Below are 18117 nucleotides of genomic sequence, written 5' to 3'. Positions count from 1 at the left end.
GGTTTCCCCTAACCTCATAAATAGTACATTTGCATAATGACTAAATGGTAAATGGACTGATTCTTATATAATGCTTTTCTACTCTCCTGGAGTACTCAAAGCACTCTATACAACATACCACATTCACCCAATCACACCCAAGCGCTGTTTCTATGCTTTGAAGTGCTAACTACAATTCAGACACATTCCTGCTCTGATGGATTGGAGAGGAACTTGGGGTTAATATCTTGCCCAAGGATACTTCACATGCAGACTAGGGGGAGCCAGGGATTGAACCACAAACCTTACAATCAGTAGATGACCTGCTCTACCTCCTGAGCTACAGCCCCCCCCCCCACTGGCACCACTAACGAAAAATGGGCTGTGAGGTCAGTTTTTTTCATTAATACGCAAATTGTCATGACCATTTGCATATTACTGATCAAGAATCACGCTATGTCCAGATGAACAGAATCAACTTTTTGGAATTCCCACACTTCAGTGGGGGAGTTTGAGTTTGTGTTGCCAGAGTGGGGACCACATCTGAGGAGGTAGAGATTTACCTGGAGTAGTGTCTATCTGTGTGTCTATTATTTTACTATTTCCATATCATTATATATTCAGTACCAGTGTGTGTTTTGAGTTATGAGTGCACTTATTGCAAAATGCAGTGCTCTGATTGGTCAAATCTGTTTATTCCGATCCAAAAACTAGAAATAAATAAACAGGACAATGACCCCAAACACACATCAAAAGTGGTAAAGGAATGGCTAAATCAGGCTAGAATAAGGGTTTTAGAATGACCTTCCCAAAGTCCTGACTTAAACCCCATTGAAAACATGTGGACAATGCTGAAGACACAAGTCCATGTCAGAAAGCCATCAAATTTAACTGAACTGCACCAATTCTGTCAAAAGGAGTGGTCAAAGTTTCAATCAGAAGCTTGCCAGAAGCTTGTGGATGGCTACCAAAAGCGGCTAATTGAAGTGAAAATGGCTAAGGGACATGTAACCAAATATTAGCACTGCTGTATGTATATTTTTGACCCAGCAGATGTGATCACTTTTTTTTTCTGTTAACCCATAATATAGTCATAAAAGAACCAAATTTCATTAATGTTTTTTGTGACAAAGAAGTATGTGTTCCATGTACTCTATCAGAAGAAAATCAGAGTTGTAGAAATAAGGCTGTGTGATGAGCCCTTTCCTCTACTCCCTCTTCACCCACGACTGCAGACCTGCTGATGGTTCCAACACCATCATTAAGTTTGCAGATGACACCTCATCAGGTGATTGGCCTCATCAGTGACAACGATGAGGCCGACTACAGGGAGGAGGTGGATCGTCTGGCTGAGTGGTGCGACAGAAACAACCTGCTGCTTAACACCGAGAAGACCAAGGAGCTCATCGTGGACTACAGGAGGAATGCTGACCCACATCCACCCATCCACATTAAAGGGACGGCTGTGGAGTGTGTGAGCAGCTTCAAGTTCCTGGGAGTCCACATCTCCGAAGATCTCATCTGGACGACCAACTGCTCCAAGCTGGTCAAGAAGGCTCACCAGCGCCTCTTCTTCTTGAGGACTCAGAGGAAGAGCCACCTGTCCTCAGACATCCTAGTGAACTTCTATCGCTGCACCATCGAGAGCATCCTGACCAACTGTATAATAGTCTGGTGCGGGAACTGCTCTGCCTTGGACCGGAAGGCGTTGCAGAGGGTCGTGAAAACTGCCCAGCGCATCGCCGGAGCACCACTTCCTGCCATAAAAGACATCTACAGGAAGCGGTGACTGAAAAGGGCTGGGAAAATCATCAAAGACCCCAGTCACCCATCACATGGACTCTTCACCCTCCTGCCCTCTGGGAGGCGCTACAGAAGCCTCCGGACTAAGACCACCAGGTACCGGAACAGCTTCTTCCCCACAGCTGTCAGACTCCTGAACTCTGCCTCCTGACATCTGACCCACGTTTATAACAACTGTTTATAACTTGCATAGTTCACATTTCTGTATAACTGTATATCTCAGATTTCTGTATAGTTTTTTTATTTCATATTTATATCCTGTTCATATCCTGTACATAGCTTGTACGCACTACAGCCTGTACATACTTATAGTTATAGAATATTCACAACATACTTCATACTGTGTACATTATAACATACCATAATAGACCCATTTCTGTAATATACTTACATATCTATATTATTGCTAATATATATTGTAATATATCTATGTCATGGCTAAAGCACTTCTGGATGGATGCAAACTGCATTTCGTTGCCCTGTACCTGTGCATGTGCAATGACAATAAAGTTGAATTCTATTCTATTCTATTCTAAATAATGGGAAACTCAAGAGAGCCGTAATATTATGCTCTTTACAAGTTTATGTAAACTTTTGACCATAACTCTACATAGCTATGACCAACAGATGCCATATGTAAAAGGGAAAAATTCATTTAGAATTACAACTATAAGACATTAACATGTGTACATGTCTGAATACTTTCCAAAGGACACGCATTTCAAAAAACACTCACATGGATGATTTCAATAGATCCACAGTATCAGTCTGCTGGAAGTGCTCGGCAAAGTCTAAGGCAGTCCTGAAAACAGAATAATAAAAAACAGAGTCACGTGTATGAAATTTTGCAGTTTATGCAACTACATTTTTGATTATTTTATTTATTTTGATTTCTTTCTTTATTTTTATTTTTTACTTTTTTTTACAGGAAGACTGTAGTAAACTGTAGTTACTGTTAAAGATTACATTACTTAATAACTACTACTACATGCTTTAATAAATTATAAGATATGCCTTGTCTATTTCTATGGATGATGAAAGAAAACCAAACAACAGGGCTGTGAATCACAGAATGGTCACTTTCGATTAATAAACCGGATTGTGACTGTGTGTTTTCTTACCATCCATTGGATGCCTTGATGTTAATGTCAGCACCCAGACTGAGGAGTTGCTCCAGCTGTGTAATAAATCCTCGACCTGCTGCTGCCATCAGTGGTGTGGTCCCTGTTTCACTGTGCATGTAGTCCACTACATAAAAAGATTTGGGAAATCAATCCAAATCAAACTGAACTGGAATATCATGTAATGTAAATAAAACTATTTCTCATCATTATTTTTTTTGTAGTTTTATGATAGTATCTCCAGCTTTACATCAACTTAACACTGTTAGTGTTAAATGTTATTTTGTTAACAACGACACTTAAGATAACCCATCAGATTCATACCATTAACACTTTCACTGAGGATCAGATTGAAGAGCTGAATAAAAGAATCTTGGTCCTCATTTAGGAAAATGCTAGAAATGCATGAGTCCATCTCCCTCCTCAGCCATGGTTCCATCTGTTCAGTGTCCTTCTCATTCTGTAACAAAACAATATAAAGCATAACTTGTCTGGATAAAACAATTTGCTGACATATAAACAGACATCTGTTTATATGTTGCCAAAAATCAAAGTTTGTGTTTTTGTGTTTACACCCATTTCCATTATCTGGTTCAAGGGTGTCAAGATTTCTATATGACAAAATGTAACCATAAAACGCTTCATAATTCTTCAAATTGCTATGGAAATAAGTATAAAGGCATCCAAACTGTAACTTGCTCTATAGAATTAACTCATGCTCCACCTCTGCTAAGAAACGGGCACGTATTAGATTCATTCAGGATAATAAACATGTTAATATCATTTTAAAAGAAAGTCCACGGAACACAAGCCTGTGTGCTCTTGTTTACTGGTACAAATGTCAAGTCTCTCCACATGCTTTTCCAAGTCACATCTGCGTCCAATCACTAAACCTGCAGCCTCTCATTCAGCCACCGCTCTGCAGCTTCATCTCCTAGACTCTCCTGCTCAGGCCTGACACCCGATTGGCTGCTGTGCTCTGGAATTTTATTGGCTTGGATTAGTTCTCCACACTCTGGACTCTCAGCTCAGTTCAGCACTGCTCCTCAGAACAGCCAGCAACCACCCACTTCCCTATGGGTTTGGTCACATACTCCCTCACTCTGATCTGCTCAGCTCCAACTCAAAATTATCATCCTCAACACAGCAGTAATTATTCATCTTTATAAGCTCATTTTAGGTAGAGTCATAAAGTATGAGATGATGGGATTTTATTTAACAGTTTTACAAATGTCAAAATGCACTCTTGGCGGTCAGTATTATTTAAAAGCTACTTTCTCATAGTAGCAAACCAAAGTGCGAGCAATGTGAATATAGAACTATAATATTGTTCTGATGTGTGTCTATACCAGGGGTCGGCAACAATAAAAGGCAGCAGGGCTGCCAGAGTCCAGAGTTAAAAGAATATCATTAAAAATCCTTCAAAGTGCTGTGTCAGTGATATGTAGTGATTTAAAACCAGATTGAAATTTTTCAGAGATCTTGTTAAAATCAAGGTGGGCCTGCAACTGTAAGTAGACCACTTTCTCCAAAACTTTAGAGAGAAAAGGAAGCTTTGAGATTGGCCTGTAATTGGACAGAAAAGTTGGGTCCAGGTTACATTTTTTAAGAAGAGGCTGAACTATAGCTTGTTTAAAGCATGATGGGACATACATGCTTAACATAACATAATATAATTTACAAAACACCTAAACCCTATATTTAACTGAAAACAACATCTAATGTTAGAACCTGCCAATATTAATTTAATACAATCTTTCTTGAATATATGCTCATTATAAATTTATTGTAACACTTTTCAAAACTGTCGAATCAGTGAAATGCATGAAACTTCTACACAACGCAAGGCTCGCAAAATTTCAAAATCTCTGGTAGCCCTTTGAGCCGGCACAATTCAGTTTTTGGTAGCCCAAAATAAATTTAAGTAGCCGGAATAAAAAAGAGAGCATTTTTATTTATGTTTTTGTTTCCGTTACAATATTGTAACTGAAGCAAAAATTAATCAAAAAAATTGTTAAAATACAAATCACAACAACTGTATAAAAATTACAATCATCAACTCAAATACTTGGTTCTCATTGAACAGAAATTTCTATGAACTTGTAAGAACTGTGTAGAACATGAATCGGTCTGTGTCAGATCCTGAATCTGAAATTTCCACTGGAGTCACTGGTAAGAGGCAAGTGGAACCAAGGATCTAGGCCATTTGCTTTTTGAAGTTTGCAAAGACTGCTAAATTTGGCCAAAGGTAGTTCACTCTTTGCAACATAGTACGCTGTTCTAAACAGATTTTTCAGGTTCATTTTTAGTATGTTTTTGCAATTGGTGCTTGTTTTGGGAAAGATATTGCAGACTGGGCAATAATGCATTTCTTGCATTTCTCATGGGTTCTGATGGGGCATTTCTTAAAATGACTGGTCCCAGTAACAAAGGCGCTTGTCGACTCAGAAATCGAATGAAACTCACAACACACCTGGGAGAACATCATGTTATTTAGCTCATCATATTCCAGCCACAGAAATTCTTTTGTCCATGAAACCAAAAAAGCTGCGCTTTTTTTTTTTTGCCTCATTGTCTGATTTGTCATAATTCCGTTTTGTGACCAGCTTTTCTTTGGCTGTCCCTTCTTCACCCTGACCTGTCTTATTTGGCTGAGCAGAACTAAAATACCGGCTTAAATCTTGCTGCTTTTACACACGTACTTACATAACGGTCAGCGATTCTCTGCGCGATCAACCTCTCACATGTTTAAGCTTGCTGCGAGAGATTTCACTTGTCATGTTTGAATAGTAAGATAATGAGTGATAAGACGATGTCAGAGGAATTGGTGCGCAATTAATCATCACTCACCAATCAGTGCTGCTGTTCTCTACACACCGTTCACGCGATCGCAAAGTGACAGTGAAAGCAAAAAAACAAGCGCAAATTCAAACGCGATTTCAATATGTCACATATTGACAGTGGCTCATCAATGCCAATGACATAATTACCCAGCTACATTTTCGAAAGAATGCAAAAGCATTGACATATATTTTTCCTTCCTATGATAGCCCGACGGGCAGGGCAGAGATAGATTTTGGTAGCCCGACTGGAAAAATTGCTAGCCCCAGGACGTTGTGCTAGCAATTTTGCGAGCCCTGCAACGAACATTGGCTTTCAGTCCATCTGTGTCTTTTGTTAATGCACTAGAATTACAATAGTTTAAGATGCTATTAGAAAACTTCAAGAAGTAAGCAGAAATCAAAACAAAAGTCAACTTCAGATATCAGTCTAAATGGTCAGTAAAGGGCTCCAACATTGGCAAGGGTAATTGAAAACATCTGAAAACATTAGACACCCCTGTCTAACAGCCCTATCCCTCTTCTTAGTTTGTACATGTAACTTTTCTCTGCAGAAAACACAAAAATAATATTTTTTATTATTCTAGCTGTAACAGAGAACATGGTGTATTTTGGTGGTGGTGGTTTACCTGCTTAAAGCCGCTGGTCCCACAGTCACTGTCAGGGAGGAAGCCTGTGGCATGGGTGCTCTGTTTCTGCCCAACAGAACTGGTCTGTACTGCTTGACACCACTCTGTTAAATATTTCTGTTCTCTGTCCTCTGAGAACCAGAATGTGTGATACACAAAAGAGATTAAGACAAGACCAAACAAACGCTGTGTATATGTGTGTGTGTGCGCAGTCATACTTTTTTCTGTCTCTTCCTTGTATTTCCTCATGTCCTTTCTGGTGAAACCTGTCAGCCTCAGAATATCCTCTAGAAAGAACTCCTTCACCTCAAAGTGTCTTCCTTTGACTACAGGAAAAAAAGGAACATTTTTGAACCCCTCAAGTTATATCAAATAAAATGAAAACATGACTTTTCAACACATATAGACAATCCACAAACCTTGGAGAAGCACACTCATCTTTTTATTTCCCAAACATATGAACTTATTTTTGAATATGGAAATGAACTGTTCCTGAAGGGAATCCATGAAAGCATGTCCATTTATCTTATCTGTATTAAAAATAAATGCCTTAATGTGATCTGTAGCTGCTGTACAGATTTATGTTCAACATCGACATGAATAAATTTCCTTCCATGTAACTTTGCTCAAATTACAAATGAATATAATTTGAAATTCATTTTGCATTTTAATTTCATCTGGATTGATTTAAATCCACTGTTGACTGTAGAGCTGCAAAATTACAAAAGAAGTATCATTATTCAAATAATTATGGACTACATTTTGGGCAATGGCTACTGTTAATCTAGAAGCTTTTGCCGTGTGTTTCTTTGTTTATATAACGAAAATATTTATACTATATCAAGTATATATAACTGTTGCTCCATTGGTGAAAATAGTGGTCATTTCATTATTTGTAAGTGTTTCAGGACCTTGCTCTAAACCGCGATCTTTAATCTATTATCTCAGTTGTTCAGCTGTGACTCAGACTATGCAACCTTGTTTCCACTAGTACAAAAAAAAGAAAGGAGCGGTCATAATGAGCAAGCTTGCTATACTTATGACTTTAGATCATTATTATGACTTATCTCATAATTACAAGATTTTTTTTTTTTACTACACAGGGTTATTTTTTTAACCTCTATTTGTCGCCATCATCCCAGATTTTGCTCTTATTGTAAAGCATTTCCTCTCATTGTAGTAAAAACAAAGCTAACTAATGAAGTAAGCAAAGTGCTAAAGCATCACCAGCTGGTATTAATTGTGATTTCACTAACACTTTGTAGACAGGTTTGTAGACTTACGGTGAATAACTGGGCAGGAGCCAAAGTATTGACGGAACAGGTCTATATCCAGAGCTGCACTAGAGAGGATCAGTTTTATTGTGGGAATCTTCTGAAGCACATCCCGCATCTTCGTGAGGAGGAAGTCAGTCAGACCATCACGCTCATGCACCTCATCCTGTTGAGAGTCAGTTTTCTTTTCTTTTAACAATCTCCATTGGTTTAATGTTGCTTTCTGTGACATGTTGTACTACATCTTGCCTACTATGTGAGAAGAGGTAACTTATTGAAAAAGCAAAGAAGGCAGCAAAAACACTACATTCCACTAGGACAGTTATCATTTATTTACCATTTATTTTATATACCAGAAACATAACCAAGTATAGCCAAAAATCAAAATCAATTGGACTGCAACTGTCAGCACCAACTTGGATGCCGCTGCTTGGCCATGGAAACCCATTCCATGAATTCTATGTCCTATTCTTGAGCTAATCTGAAGGTTATGTGGAATTTGGAGGTCTGTAGCTATGGACTCTGCAATAGAACCTCACTAGTAGGGATGGGTATCTTTTAGGTTTTATCCGATACCAATACCAAACCGGTACTTCTGAAACGGTGCCAGTGCTTAAACGGTGCTCGAACCGGTGCTTAAAGAATGGAGAACACACAATTTGTCCAAAAACCTCTCATGTTCAGCTGTTTTTTTGTGAAACGATAACAATCTTAGCCTTTTCTGCAGCTATAGGGCATATATGGTATCACTCTTGGCTGGAAGCAGTGCTTAATCAATTGAAGAAAAAACAAAAAACAAAAAAAACAAACAAACTTTGTCCAAAAACCTCTCATGTTTAATTGTTTCCCACTTTTTCTTTTGTCATTTTAGCCTTTTTGGCCAGGGTGAAGGGAGTATCTGCCATCAAACAAGAAGACAGCCGCATGTAACTACGACTGTGTTTGCTAGTTCACCTTACATGCATTAATGTAATAACGTGGTTAGCCTACTCAACGTAAATTACACACGAACAACATTAAGCCACTCCCTCAGAGAAGAACGGCTGCTGCTGCCATCATCATCCATCACAATTTCTGCTACACTGGCAGGGCTAGGGGCCAGGACTCTACTCCTTGGGTTCTTGGGGGATGTTGCTAACTCCGCGTCCGATAACAGGCACCACACCCGCAGTAGATGTGCTCGGTGTGTGGTTCGCAGCAAGCTATCAAATACGGCGCATTTCTCGGCTTTTAACAAAATGCTATACGTCGCCAGGTGTTTCATCAGATTCGAGGTGTTACCTCCTTTGCACAGTATCACAGTATCACCTTAAAGCACTTGTTGCAGGCTGCTGAGTTTGCATCTTTTGCTGTGAAGTACAGTCAGACTTTTGACCGCTTTGCCTTGGGCACTTTTAATCTGTAGCTCTGCTCTAAAAGAACGTACGTACCTGGGCAAGCCTACTATCCTTGGAAAAGTAAAATGATTGGCTAGAATCCAAAGTGTATGACATCTCGGGGGGGGGGGGGGGGAGCACAGAAATAAAGCACCGAAATGTGCGCTGCTTTTTGGTCTGGTTACTACAGTTTATGTCAGAACCGGTGCCTTAATGGCACCGGATACCGGTACCCATCCCTACTCACTAGGTACACTGCTCTGTGATTTTACATGGCATCCTAAACTCCTAATTGCTTTCACTTTGTTTTAATATCACTAACAGTTTAATAGATGGCTTCCTATCACGGTATTATGCTATTATCACAGAGCTCCTGAGAGAGACCCATTCTTTCACACATTTGCAGAAGCAGTCTGCGTGCCTAGGTGCTTGATGTTACCTTGATTTACACAAGTGGCCCTGGAAGTGATTGGAAAAGCTGACCTTGATTATTTGTATGAGTGAGTGAATACTTTAGGCAATATAATGTAGATGAAAATTTTTTTAAGACTATATGCTGTCTGCTTGTATAATCCTGATACCCACCACAATGACGTGTGTGACAGTTGTCAGGCTTGCATCTCCAGTCATCAGTGTTCTGAGGAGTACTCCACTGGTGCAAAAAGTCAGCAATGTCTTAGGAGATACCCTGAGAAATGCAAAGTATTCATATTTATAATTCCATTTTAAGAAACATGTAACTTCCAGTAGGCATGGAGGACAAGTTAAACATAAATCACTCTTCAAAAAGTGCGAAGCATGTATTTTAAAATGAATTTCGTATTTAAAAAGCTCAGGTTTTTCATTGGCTCTGTCATGCTTCTGACATCACTTACATGTCGGTACTGTCAATGCTTCAGCTGAAAGTTCACACTTGTAAAACAAGCTGAGAGGACCTCAATGCAGGCGACTGCAATATCAGGATGAAAATGTTTGCTATTAGACTTGCATTGAAGCCAGATTGGTTTTATAATTATTTGGGAATAAAAACACTGTTAATTTGAGATCTTTAAAAGGCAAAAGAATGAGATCACGGATCCCCTAGTGACAGGATGAGAAGTTCAGTCAATCAGTTTAGAGTAGGGCTGTGTTCATAACATTGACATTGTTGGCATTGTCCATTAAACAGTTCAAATTTAACATGATATCTGAGTGTTTCTTAGTTTTAGACTGTTCAGTCAAATTTTCTTTTTTGCTAGTTTAGTCAACTGAGAAATTAATCGCTAGGAGCTTCCTTACAGCAAACACTCTCAAGCAGACAGGAAAGGAATTGCAATAAAACGAAAACTCTATTTTATAAACACTGGCTGATTACAACATGTTAGAAATTTCTCAGTGTGCACCATTAAGCTCATCTCGTCTATTCCGCACTGAAACAAACAAACCTGAGTTACTAAGGTTTTTGTGTTTCAGTGTGGTGCCAGGCCATTTACTGTAAATTAAGCTAATTTTAACACCAGTAAGCATGACTTATTTTGTGTCTGTGCATGACAGTAGCTAACTGGAGTGTGCATTTATTTACAATGACAGGGGAAGATATCAGAAGACGTGCGTAACTGGCACAACAGGATGTCTCAACACTATGAGCACAATGCTCAAACTTTCCAAGAGCCAAGCCTCACTGTTCCACAACAACACTGGGATGAGGAGGACAACCCTAATGCAAGGGTTTTCAAAAGCAGAATGAAAGGCAGAGCCTTTAGCTATAAGGCCCATTTACTATGGAATCAGCTCCCAAATTAGATTTGGGAGAGAGAAACTTTATCTAATTTTAAGATTAGGCTTAACATTTTCCTTTTTGATAAAGGTTATAGTTATGGCTGCCATAGTGTTAGGCTGCTGGAAGGCTTCCCATGATGCACTGAGCGTTTCTTCTTCGCTCATCTTTTTTTTTTAGTTTTTTAAAAAAAAAAAAAAAAAACTATCTGTGTGTTTATACACCACTACTGTATTTAATCACTAGCATTATACTCTGGCTCTTTCTCTTATTGTTTGCCTTTTCTCCTGTCTTTCTCTGTTCTCTTCCCATTCCCCTCACCATCACAGCAAATGGCTGCTCCTCCCTGAGCCTGGTTCTGTCACAGAGTGCTTTTTTCTGTGGGATTATCTAATTGTTGGATGTTCTTTCTAACATTGTAGGATCTTTACCTTACAATATAAAGTGCCTTGAGGTGACTGCTGTTGTGAACTGGCCCTATATAAATTAAATTAAATTCAACTATACTGTTGCTTTATATCCACGGCACATTATTTACAAAGGGACAGGTCTGCTTTTATATTTCGGTTTTGCCTCTAATGGTTTTTTTGGATATGAATTTTTTTTAGGTTTAACTCTGATTATTTTATCAGTTTAAAAATTATTTACAGTTGCATGTGTACTGTGAACATGTTACAAGTCCTTTGCTTAACTCAAACCTAAATATAATTTGGTCATTTTTCGCTTTGGTCTTATCTACCTGCTCTCAAGTCTGATGTGATAGCCGACAGTCTGGCCCACACCTTCCCCCCTCTCAGCTGCCACTCTATCAGCCACAGCAATGGCAGCCAGGCGTCTGGGCTGAGTGCAGAAGATCCTGCAGGACTCTCCTTTCTTGCTGCAGTCATCCAGAAGGAACTGTGGGATCTGGATAAAATATATCAATATGTATAACCACATTGAAAATGGAAAACCCCAACACAGTAAATTTTAAGATCTATTTTTCCCAGACACAATATATAATTTAATTATGACTTTATTTTTTTAAAACATGCATTAAACATTTTATCAACTATACTTTTGAAAAGAAACCCATTCTAAAAAGATATTCTTTTGATAATTTTAACATATTATAATATTAACATAACATATAGGTACAGGTTGAGTATCTAAATATTTTACTTGTTATAAGCAGAGGTACCGGAGGTAAGGTTACCAAGTAACCTCCACATCCTAAGAGCAATTACAGCCAGAGGCTACTGGTGCGTTGTCTACGTTTTCAGTGTGTATCTTAGGATAAACATTTTAATAAATAAAAAATGTAGAAAGCAAACATGACTAAGATGTCAGAACCGAGTGTTGGAATATCTATTTGTCCACAGACACACCTGTGTTGTTTTTCCAGAGCCAGTCTCTCCCAACACGAGCACGACCCTGTTTTTTTTGATAATTTGGATGATCTCCTCCTGGTGTTCATGCACAGGCAGGGAGCATCGAAAACTGTCCAGCTCTGATGGACTTCTCCTCCGAGGAACCATAGGAATCCCATTGTTTAAACGTCCGCTCGCTCTGTTCTTGTCATAACTGTTGTCTGAAAGAACACAACAAAGACAGGCTAAGAACAATGCAGCTGCTGACTGAGCTATATCCAAAGACGAAAGGTGTCAAAAGATATTTCTGTTTCACTTTGTGTGTGTGTTTGTTATTATTTTACAATTACTGTTACAGAAGCACAATATGGGAGATTTGGTCCACATCAAAAAAAATACGCTTGGGTTAGCCCCTGCGTTTCAAGCCCATATGACTAGTGCCGTCAGGCTTGGAAACACACACACACAAAAAAAAAAAAAAAAAAAAGACAGCTGAAAGTGTGCACAGTCTTTAAAGCAATTTAGGTCTTTATTTTGAAATGTCCAAACTGGAATAATAAGCAAAGTTGACTTTATTTCTGTCTGTGACTTTGTAACTTTATATTTTAAGACATAAAGTTATAGCCAATGTATATCTACCAATGTTCTCCCCGTGCAGCCCAGTAAGCTAAGAGTCAACATTTTTCTTTAACATCAGTTTGGTCCTTTTTTGTTGTTTTCTCTCCAGTTCATAGAGAATATTAGCAGTCATCAGTAAAACACAGCTGTATTTTATGCACACACAATGACAATCACCAGGTTCTGCAGGCACAGATATGCCACTTTTTTCATTGGGTTGTATATCTATGCGTTCCTTCTTGCTGACGGGAAACCTCTGTAGCAGACTGCGGATGAAATATAAGGTATTCTGGGAGAGTGTCATGGGTATGGTTGGCTGAGGATTATCCGTTTCATTCTTCTTCCTGATGGTGACAAAGCGATTTGGTCCCTTTCTGAAAGACAAGGAAAACGTTCTTCCATTACCATACTTATTAAAACTTGTTTTGGTCTATTGCTCTGGGGGTTTCTGTAATTGTAAGTTAGGCTTGACAGCTCCTCAGTCCCAGTCTAGCTTGTGGGGATGTGTGGTTGGTCTTCAGTGAAGAAGTGATGTATTTGAAACCCCTGTTGTTAGGTTCACTAATGACCTTCCCTTTGCGTGTAGCAGTAAAGTGAGGCATGGGTGATAAAAGAGGATTTTGAAGGAACTGGAAAGAGAGCTGTTAAGGACAGAAATGACATAAAAAGCATAATTTAATAAATGTGTGCCAGGAACTGGTCATGCTGCAAAAACTGAATTGCAGGATTGTGAAAAACAAGACACTGTTCCTTGTAATAAGGGGGACTCACAGACAGAAACGTCTTGTATTTCTTGTTACACTGCTGTCAAGTTTTTGGGTTTTTTGTGAATTCAACATTGGTTATTCAATATAATTAAATTTCTTCTTTTAATTACCCACCAGTTTACCAGCTGACAGTAAGATCTGACAAGTCTGACGAGAGGTATGGTGGTGATATGTGTAACTTAGTTGCACATACCTGTTTAGTTACCTCTAATGAATGTGGCTTAATTAATTTTAGATAAAATGTATAATCTTTAAATGCTAGCGTCTCAATCACCTCAGAGAATTTTATAGTTCCTAAAAGAATCTAGAATAATTAACATTTATTAAAATTTAACCAATACTACTTTACTAGTCTTGCAGTAAATCACATAAAAATGTTTCAAGGATTAATTGAAATCTTTGATGAAATGTTCTTTTTAAATATTCAAACCCTGTTCATATCACATTGTGATTATACTTAAACACAAATTTGCAAATTGATTATAATTCAGTGTCTCTACAAATGCAAAATCTACAAGGTGTGATCAAAAGCTATTTACTGATATAATTACAATGGACTATGTCTGTACTCCTGTAACTGGAATTAAATTAGATAACTTTAATTAATATTTGTGTAAGTGCTGAATAGGAAGCAGAGCAGTTATTCAAGCATGCATAGTTGTTTCTGAAAAGAAGGCTTTTGTCAACTTTTGGCATCTCTGAGGTAAATTGACCTCAGAGATGCCAAGTGCAAAGTTGCAGGAGAAAACACAAACAGCACAATTTGTAATGACCACTGGCATCTATGTATTCACCCTAACACTAATAATTCCTAATTATTATATTTCTTTTTATTAAGGAAGTCCAGATCAGCAATAAGGTATGGCTATAGACATTATATGCAATTGCAAAGTCACCATTAAAATCACTTAAATCAAAACTACAAACCAACTTTACTGCAGATTAATGCTCTGTCTCCCTTTTAAGAAAGAGGGTACATTCATTTTTAAATTACTCAGCTCATTTTCAGTGCTAATTACTTACATTTAGCACAAGGTGTAATGACTGAGATACTGATGAGCAACAATCCTGGAGGAAGAACTTACCCTTTGCTCTTAGAAATGTAACCCAGAGATTGGGCCATTCGATGAATGAAAGCCCTCTCTGTACTGGTCAAGGAGGAAGGAAATTCGGTCTCTGTTTAGTCAGGGAAAGAAAAATAATAAATAGTAGCAAATTATTGAGTGACAACCATAATTACTTTCTGCTCATTCTGGGAGATGTAATGAATATGACACTGGCAAAATGATGTCAGATACTATAAGAATGAATGTTTTTCATTTTCTTATATAGACCAATAAAAACAGCTTATACCTTTCTGGTCACTGTACTGAAACCTCTCAAAAGCCAAGGTCACTGCTATCTTGACTTCTTCATCAATATGAATTTCTTTAAAGTTGCTGGCACTGGAACCATGTTGTGGTGCATTATGGTTCATGGATGGTTTTTGTGTAGCTGCACCAATTTTTGACATATTGCACTGCAAGAAAACAACAGAAAAAGTGTTGTGAAAACATACATGCATGCATCATTTCCTGCAGCTTATTTGTTGTTAACCTCTTAAAAAACCAACATAAAAAGAGAATCTATAGACTTGCATATCTCCTGAATGTTATTTTCCCCCCCCCTGAGACTGTGACTCTGTTCAGCGTCCCCACAACCACTGGCATGACAACAGCTGAAGCTAAGTAAGCAAGAACCTTCAGACAATCTTGCTTAATTCAATGGTAGAGGAATGTCTGAATGCACTAGCGATGCTCGAGCTAAAAAGAATTTTTAAAAATCAAATATTGTAGTTAATTTTTTTTTAATGTGTGATTCAAAATGTTCTACTGTCTTTTAAGCCACTTAAATCAATCAATGTCAACTCACCACTATGTTATTGATTCATTTGTTTATTGTATTTCCATCTAGCTGTGTGAGGTGGTATTGTTATTGGGTGCTTCAAAAAGGAAAGATATCAGAAAAGATAAGGTGTTAAGTACATTAAGCTAGCTGTTAATTTACTAACAAATACAAAACATGACTAAAATGAATGAAATAAAAATCAATAGAGTCCGAAGTTTCATATATATGCATTTATGTGACATAAATCGCAAGCACACGTTTTTCCCACGAGTCCACAGGTCAGCCACATCTTGCTCCCTCTGTGAGCTGTATAATACCTGTTACTGATTTATGAAACACACCCATGTTAACTGGTGATCGTCACAGCTTTACAAAGTCAGGTGCCTACTCAACATAATGCACCATCATACTATTATTTTGTTCAAAATAAAGACACGATTCATTTTTCATCGGTTCAGTTATGCTGCTGGATTTCTTAAGTTTATGCGCGCGCTGTTGTGAGTATCAGTATCAGAAAAAAGTCAAATGGCAATATAACCAACAGATGATTTTTGTGGTGAGTGGAACTGCAGTACGATTGTATTGGACCTTATGGAAATAATTCATCCTGATCTGTACTTTGGTGTAGATGAACCTTCAAACTTTAACCAGATACATGATCCCTTGTGCTTCCCGAGTGGCGCCAGCCCTACCTAGTTATGGTTTGGTCTGTTTCAGCCACTCACAGTCATAGAATGCTTCGAGACTCTTCTTTGGAGATAGAACATGTCGTTTTCGAACAATTTTCTTTCCCGCCAATTACAAAACCGTAAAGGTAGCATCCACAACTAATGAGTTTAAACATTTTCAATCATAACCGAGAGAACTACAGAACTACAGTTCTCGGCATAGGGTAGTGCTTGTGGATCACAGTGTTGGTAGGCTAAGATTATACCTGTTTTGACCAGAAGTTGGAATACATTTTAGACGACTTTTACTCTTGCTTTCTACTTATATCATAGCTGCGACTTGAAACCTTTGGACACGTTGACAAGCTGCCAAAACATCACCAAAAAGCATAAAAACTGTGAAGTTGGGACATCAATACTAATCTACTTTTGATTTATTTTTGAAAAGTTATCCAAAGAGTGCAACTTGTGTAAGCCGTGTAACTTCTAGCATAAAGGTTACCACTACATTACTAGCATGCTATATAACTACGAAACAGGTGCAGTTCTCGGCGAGAAGCATCTTACAACTTTAGACAAAGCAGTCTTTCGGTTAGCTACGTTTGCTTTAAAGAGCCCTCTTAACAAGTGGCTTAAGTGTTTCATTGTTCTGGTGGCCAAACACAGAAATAATTTAGCTAAGAGGAAAGGAATATCGTCATAAAATGTAGCTGACTGTAGGTCCAAACCTGACAGAAAACGAATTTAGAAATTATATCGTACCTTGATTAGTGAAGACGTTCGACTGTACTCTCAACAATTCACATAGTAGGATGATTCACATGAATACGCAAGAAGCCAAAGCTGAATTGAGTTTCCTTTTTATGTAAACCTTAGACCACCGCTAATCTGATCCATTTAAACCCGTGTTTTTGTGTCTTCTTCTTCTTTTGAGTTTATTAGCATTACCGCCGCCTACTGGTCTGGAGCATGGCTCCGAAGGCTGAAAATTCAAGTAAACCGTTTGTTTCAAGAATATAGGTGTTATGTATATGTTACATAGATGTGTATTTTTCACCAAGAAATTTTTCTGATGTTACCTTCAAGTTATTTCTCATGCGTGCTTTATAGATAGATAAATGTATGAAAGAAGTGCAAATTGCTTTAATGAATCTATAAATCAAAGAAACATAGCTGCACGAAGGTATACTACAAATTATGTTTAGAATCCTATGTCTAACATGTGTATTCACCAGTCACAGAATGAAGAATTACTACAGAGCTTTATAGAGAACGGCAAGAATGATTTTCTGAAGCGTTCTTCATGGCGGCGAATCGGTCTGAGGGTGAAGGAGAAGTGTGGAGTTGAGTGGGAGTGATGTCCATGATGTAGAGCAGTTTATTCAGTGACCTCCTGTCCATCACTGACTCAAACACCTCCAGATTCTGACCAGTGATGCAGGGTTGCAGATGAGTTTGTTGATCCTGCTGGCATCTCTGGCACTGATGCTGTCCCCTTCCCTCCACGCCAGCAGCAAGCTATTTCCTCCTGAAGTCAACCACTATCTCTTTTGTCTTGCTGACACTCAGAAGGAGGTGATTTCTTTGAACTCAACAAAGTTCCTTAACAGCTTCCTGTACTCTCACTCTTGTCCACCCTTAATACACCCAACTACTGCAGTGTCATGTTTAACTGTTATAACGGAAATCTGAGGTGTACAAGGTAAACAAGAATGGCAATAGGACCATTCCTTGTGGTTCCCCAGTATTACTAACCACCACATCAGACTGGGAGCCCCCCAGGTTTACAAACTGAGCCATCTCACAGGGTCAAAAGTATATACACAGGTTCAAATATAACACCCCCATGAATTTTTTATTAAATGTCTCTTAGGTACAGTAGTTGCACCTCAACCAGATGCTTTTGGTAGCCATCAAAAAGTTTCTCTGGTGGTTCTTGGCAGAACTGATTTTAATTGGTTGGTTCCCCAGCACAGACCCAGCTTTAAAGTCAAATTTTTAATAGGGTTGAAATTGGGATTTTTGGGGATGCCATTTTTCACAACTCAAA

At 38.4% G+C, this 18117-nt stretch overlaps 1 protein-coding gene across 3 annotated transcripts in view; it reads right to left on the bottom strand.

Moving 5' to 3' along the window:
• The window catches only part of LOC120744320 (3'-5' RNA helicase YTHDC2), a 42926-nt gene extending 25923 nt beyond the window's left edge, over positions 1 to 17003 (bottom strand). For all 3 annotated transcript variants that reach the window (XM_040048621.1, XM_040048622.1, XM_040048623.1), the window contains exons 1-13: positions 16830 to 17003; positions 14866 to 15031; positions 14598 to 14688; positions 12923 to 13119; positions 12146 to 12348; positions 11518 to 11684; positions 9608 to 9710; positions 7656 to 7812; positions 6591 to 6698; positions 6373 to 6503; positions 3228 to 3363; positions 2904 to 3030; positions 2519 to 2584 (exon numbers count right to left, since the gene is read on the bottom strand). In XM_040048621.1, coding sequence (XP_039904555.1) covers positions 2519 to 2584; positions 2904 to 3030; positions 3228 to 3363; positions 6373 to 6503; positions 6591 to 6698; positions 7656 to 7812; positions 9608 to 9710; positions 11518 to 11684; positions 12146 to 12348; positions 12923 to 13119; positions 14598 to 14688; positions 14866 to 15025 — 1646 coding nt within the window. In that variant the 5' untranslated portion in view covers positions 15026 to 15031; positions 16830 to 17003. The remainder of the gene's footprint in view (positions 1 to 2518; positions 2585 to 2903; positions 3031 to 3227; positions 3364 to 6372; positions 6504 to 6590; positions 6699 to 7655; positions 7813 to 9607; positions 9711 to 11517; positions 11685 to 12145; positions 12349 to 12922; positions 13120 to 14597; positions 14689 to 14865; positions 15032 to 16829) is intronic.
• Between the last annotated feature and the right edge of the window lie 1114 nt (positions 17004 to 18117).

Source organism: Simochromis diagramma, unplaced genomic scaffold (genome assembly GCF_900408965.1).
Source record: "Simochromis diagramma unplaced genomic scaffold, fSimDia1.1 OVJJ01000683.1, whole genome shotgun sequence".
Classification (NCBI taxonomy): Eukaryota; Metazoa; Chordata; class Actinopteri; order Cichliformes; family Cichlidae; genus Simochromis; species Simochromis diagramma.
Note: the sequence above shows the minus strand (reverse complement) of the source record. Positions and strands in the feature narration are given on the sequence as shown.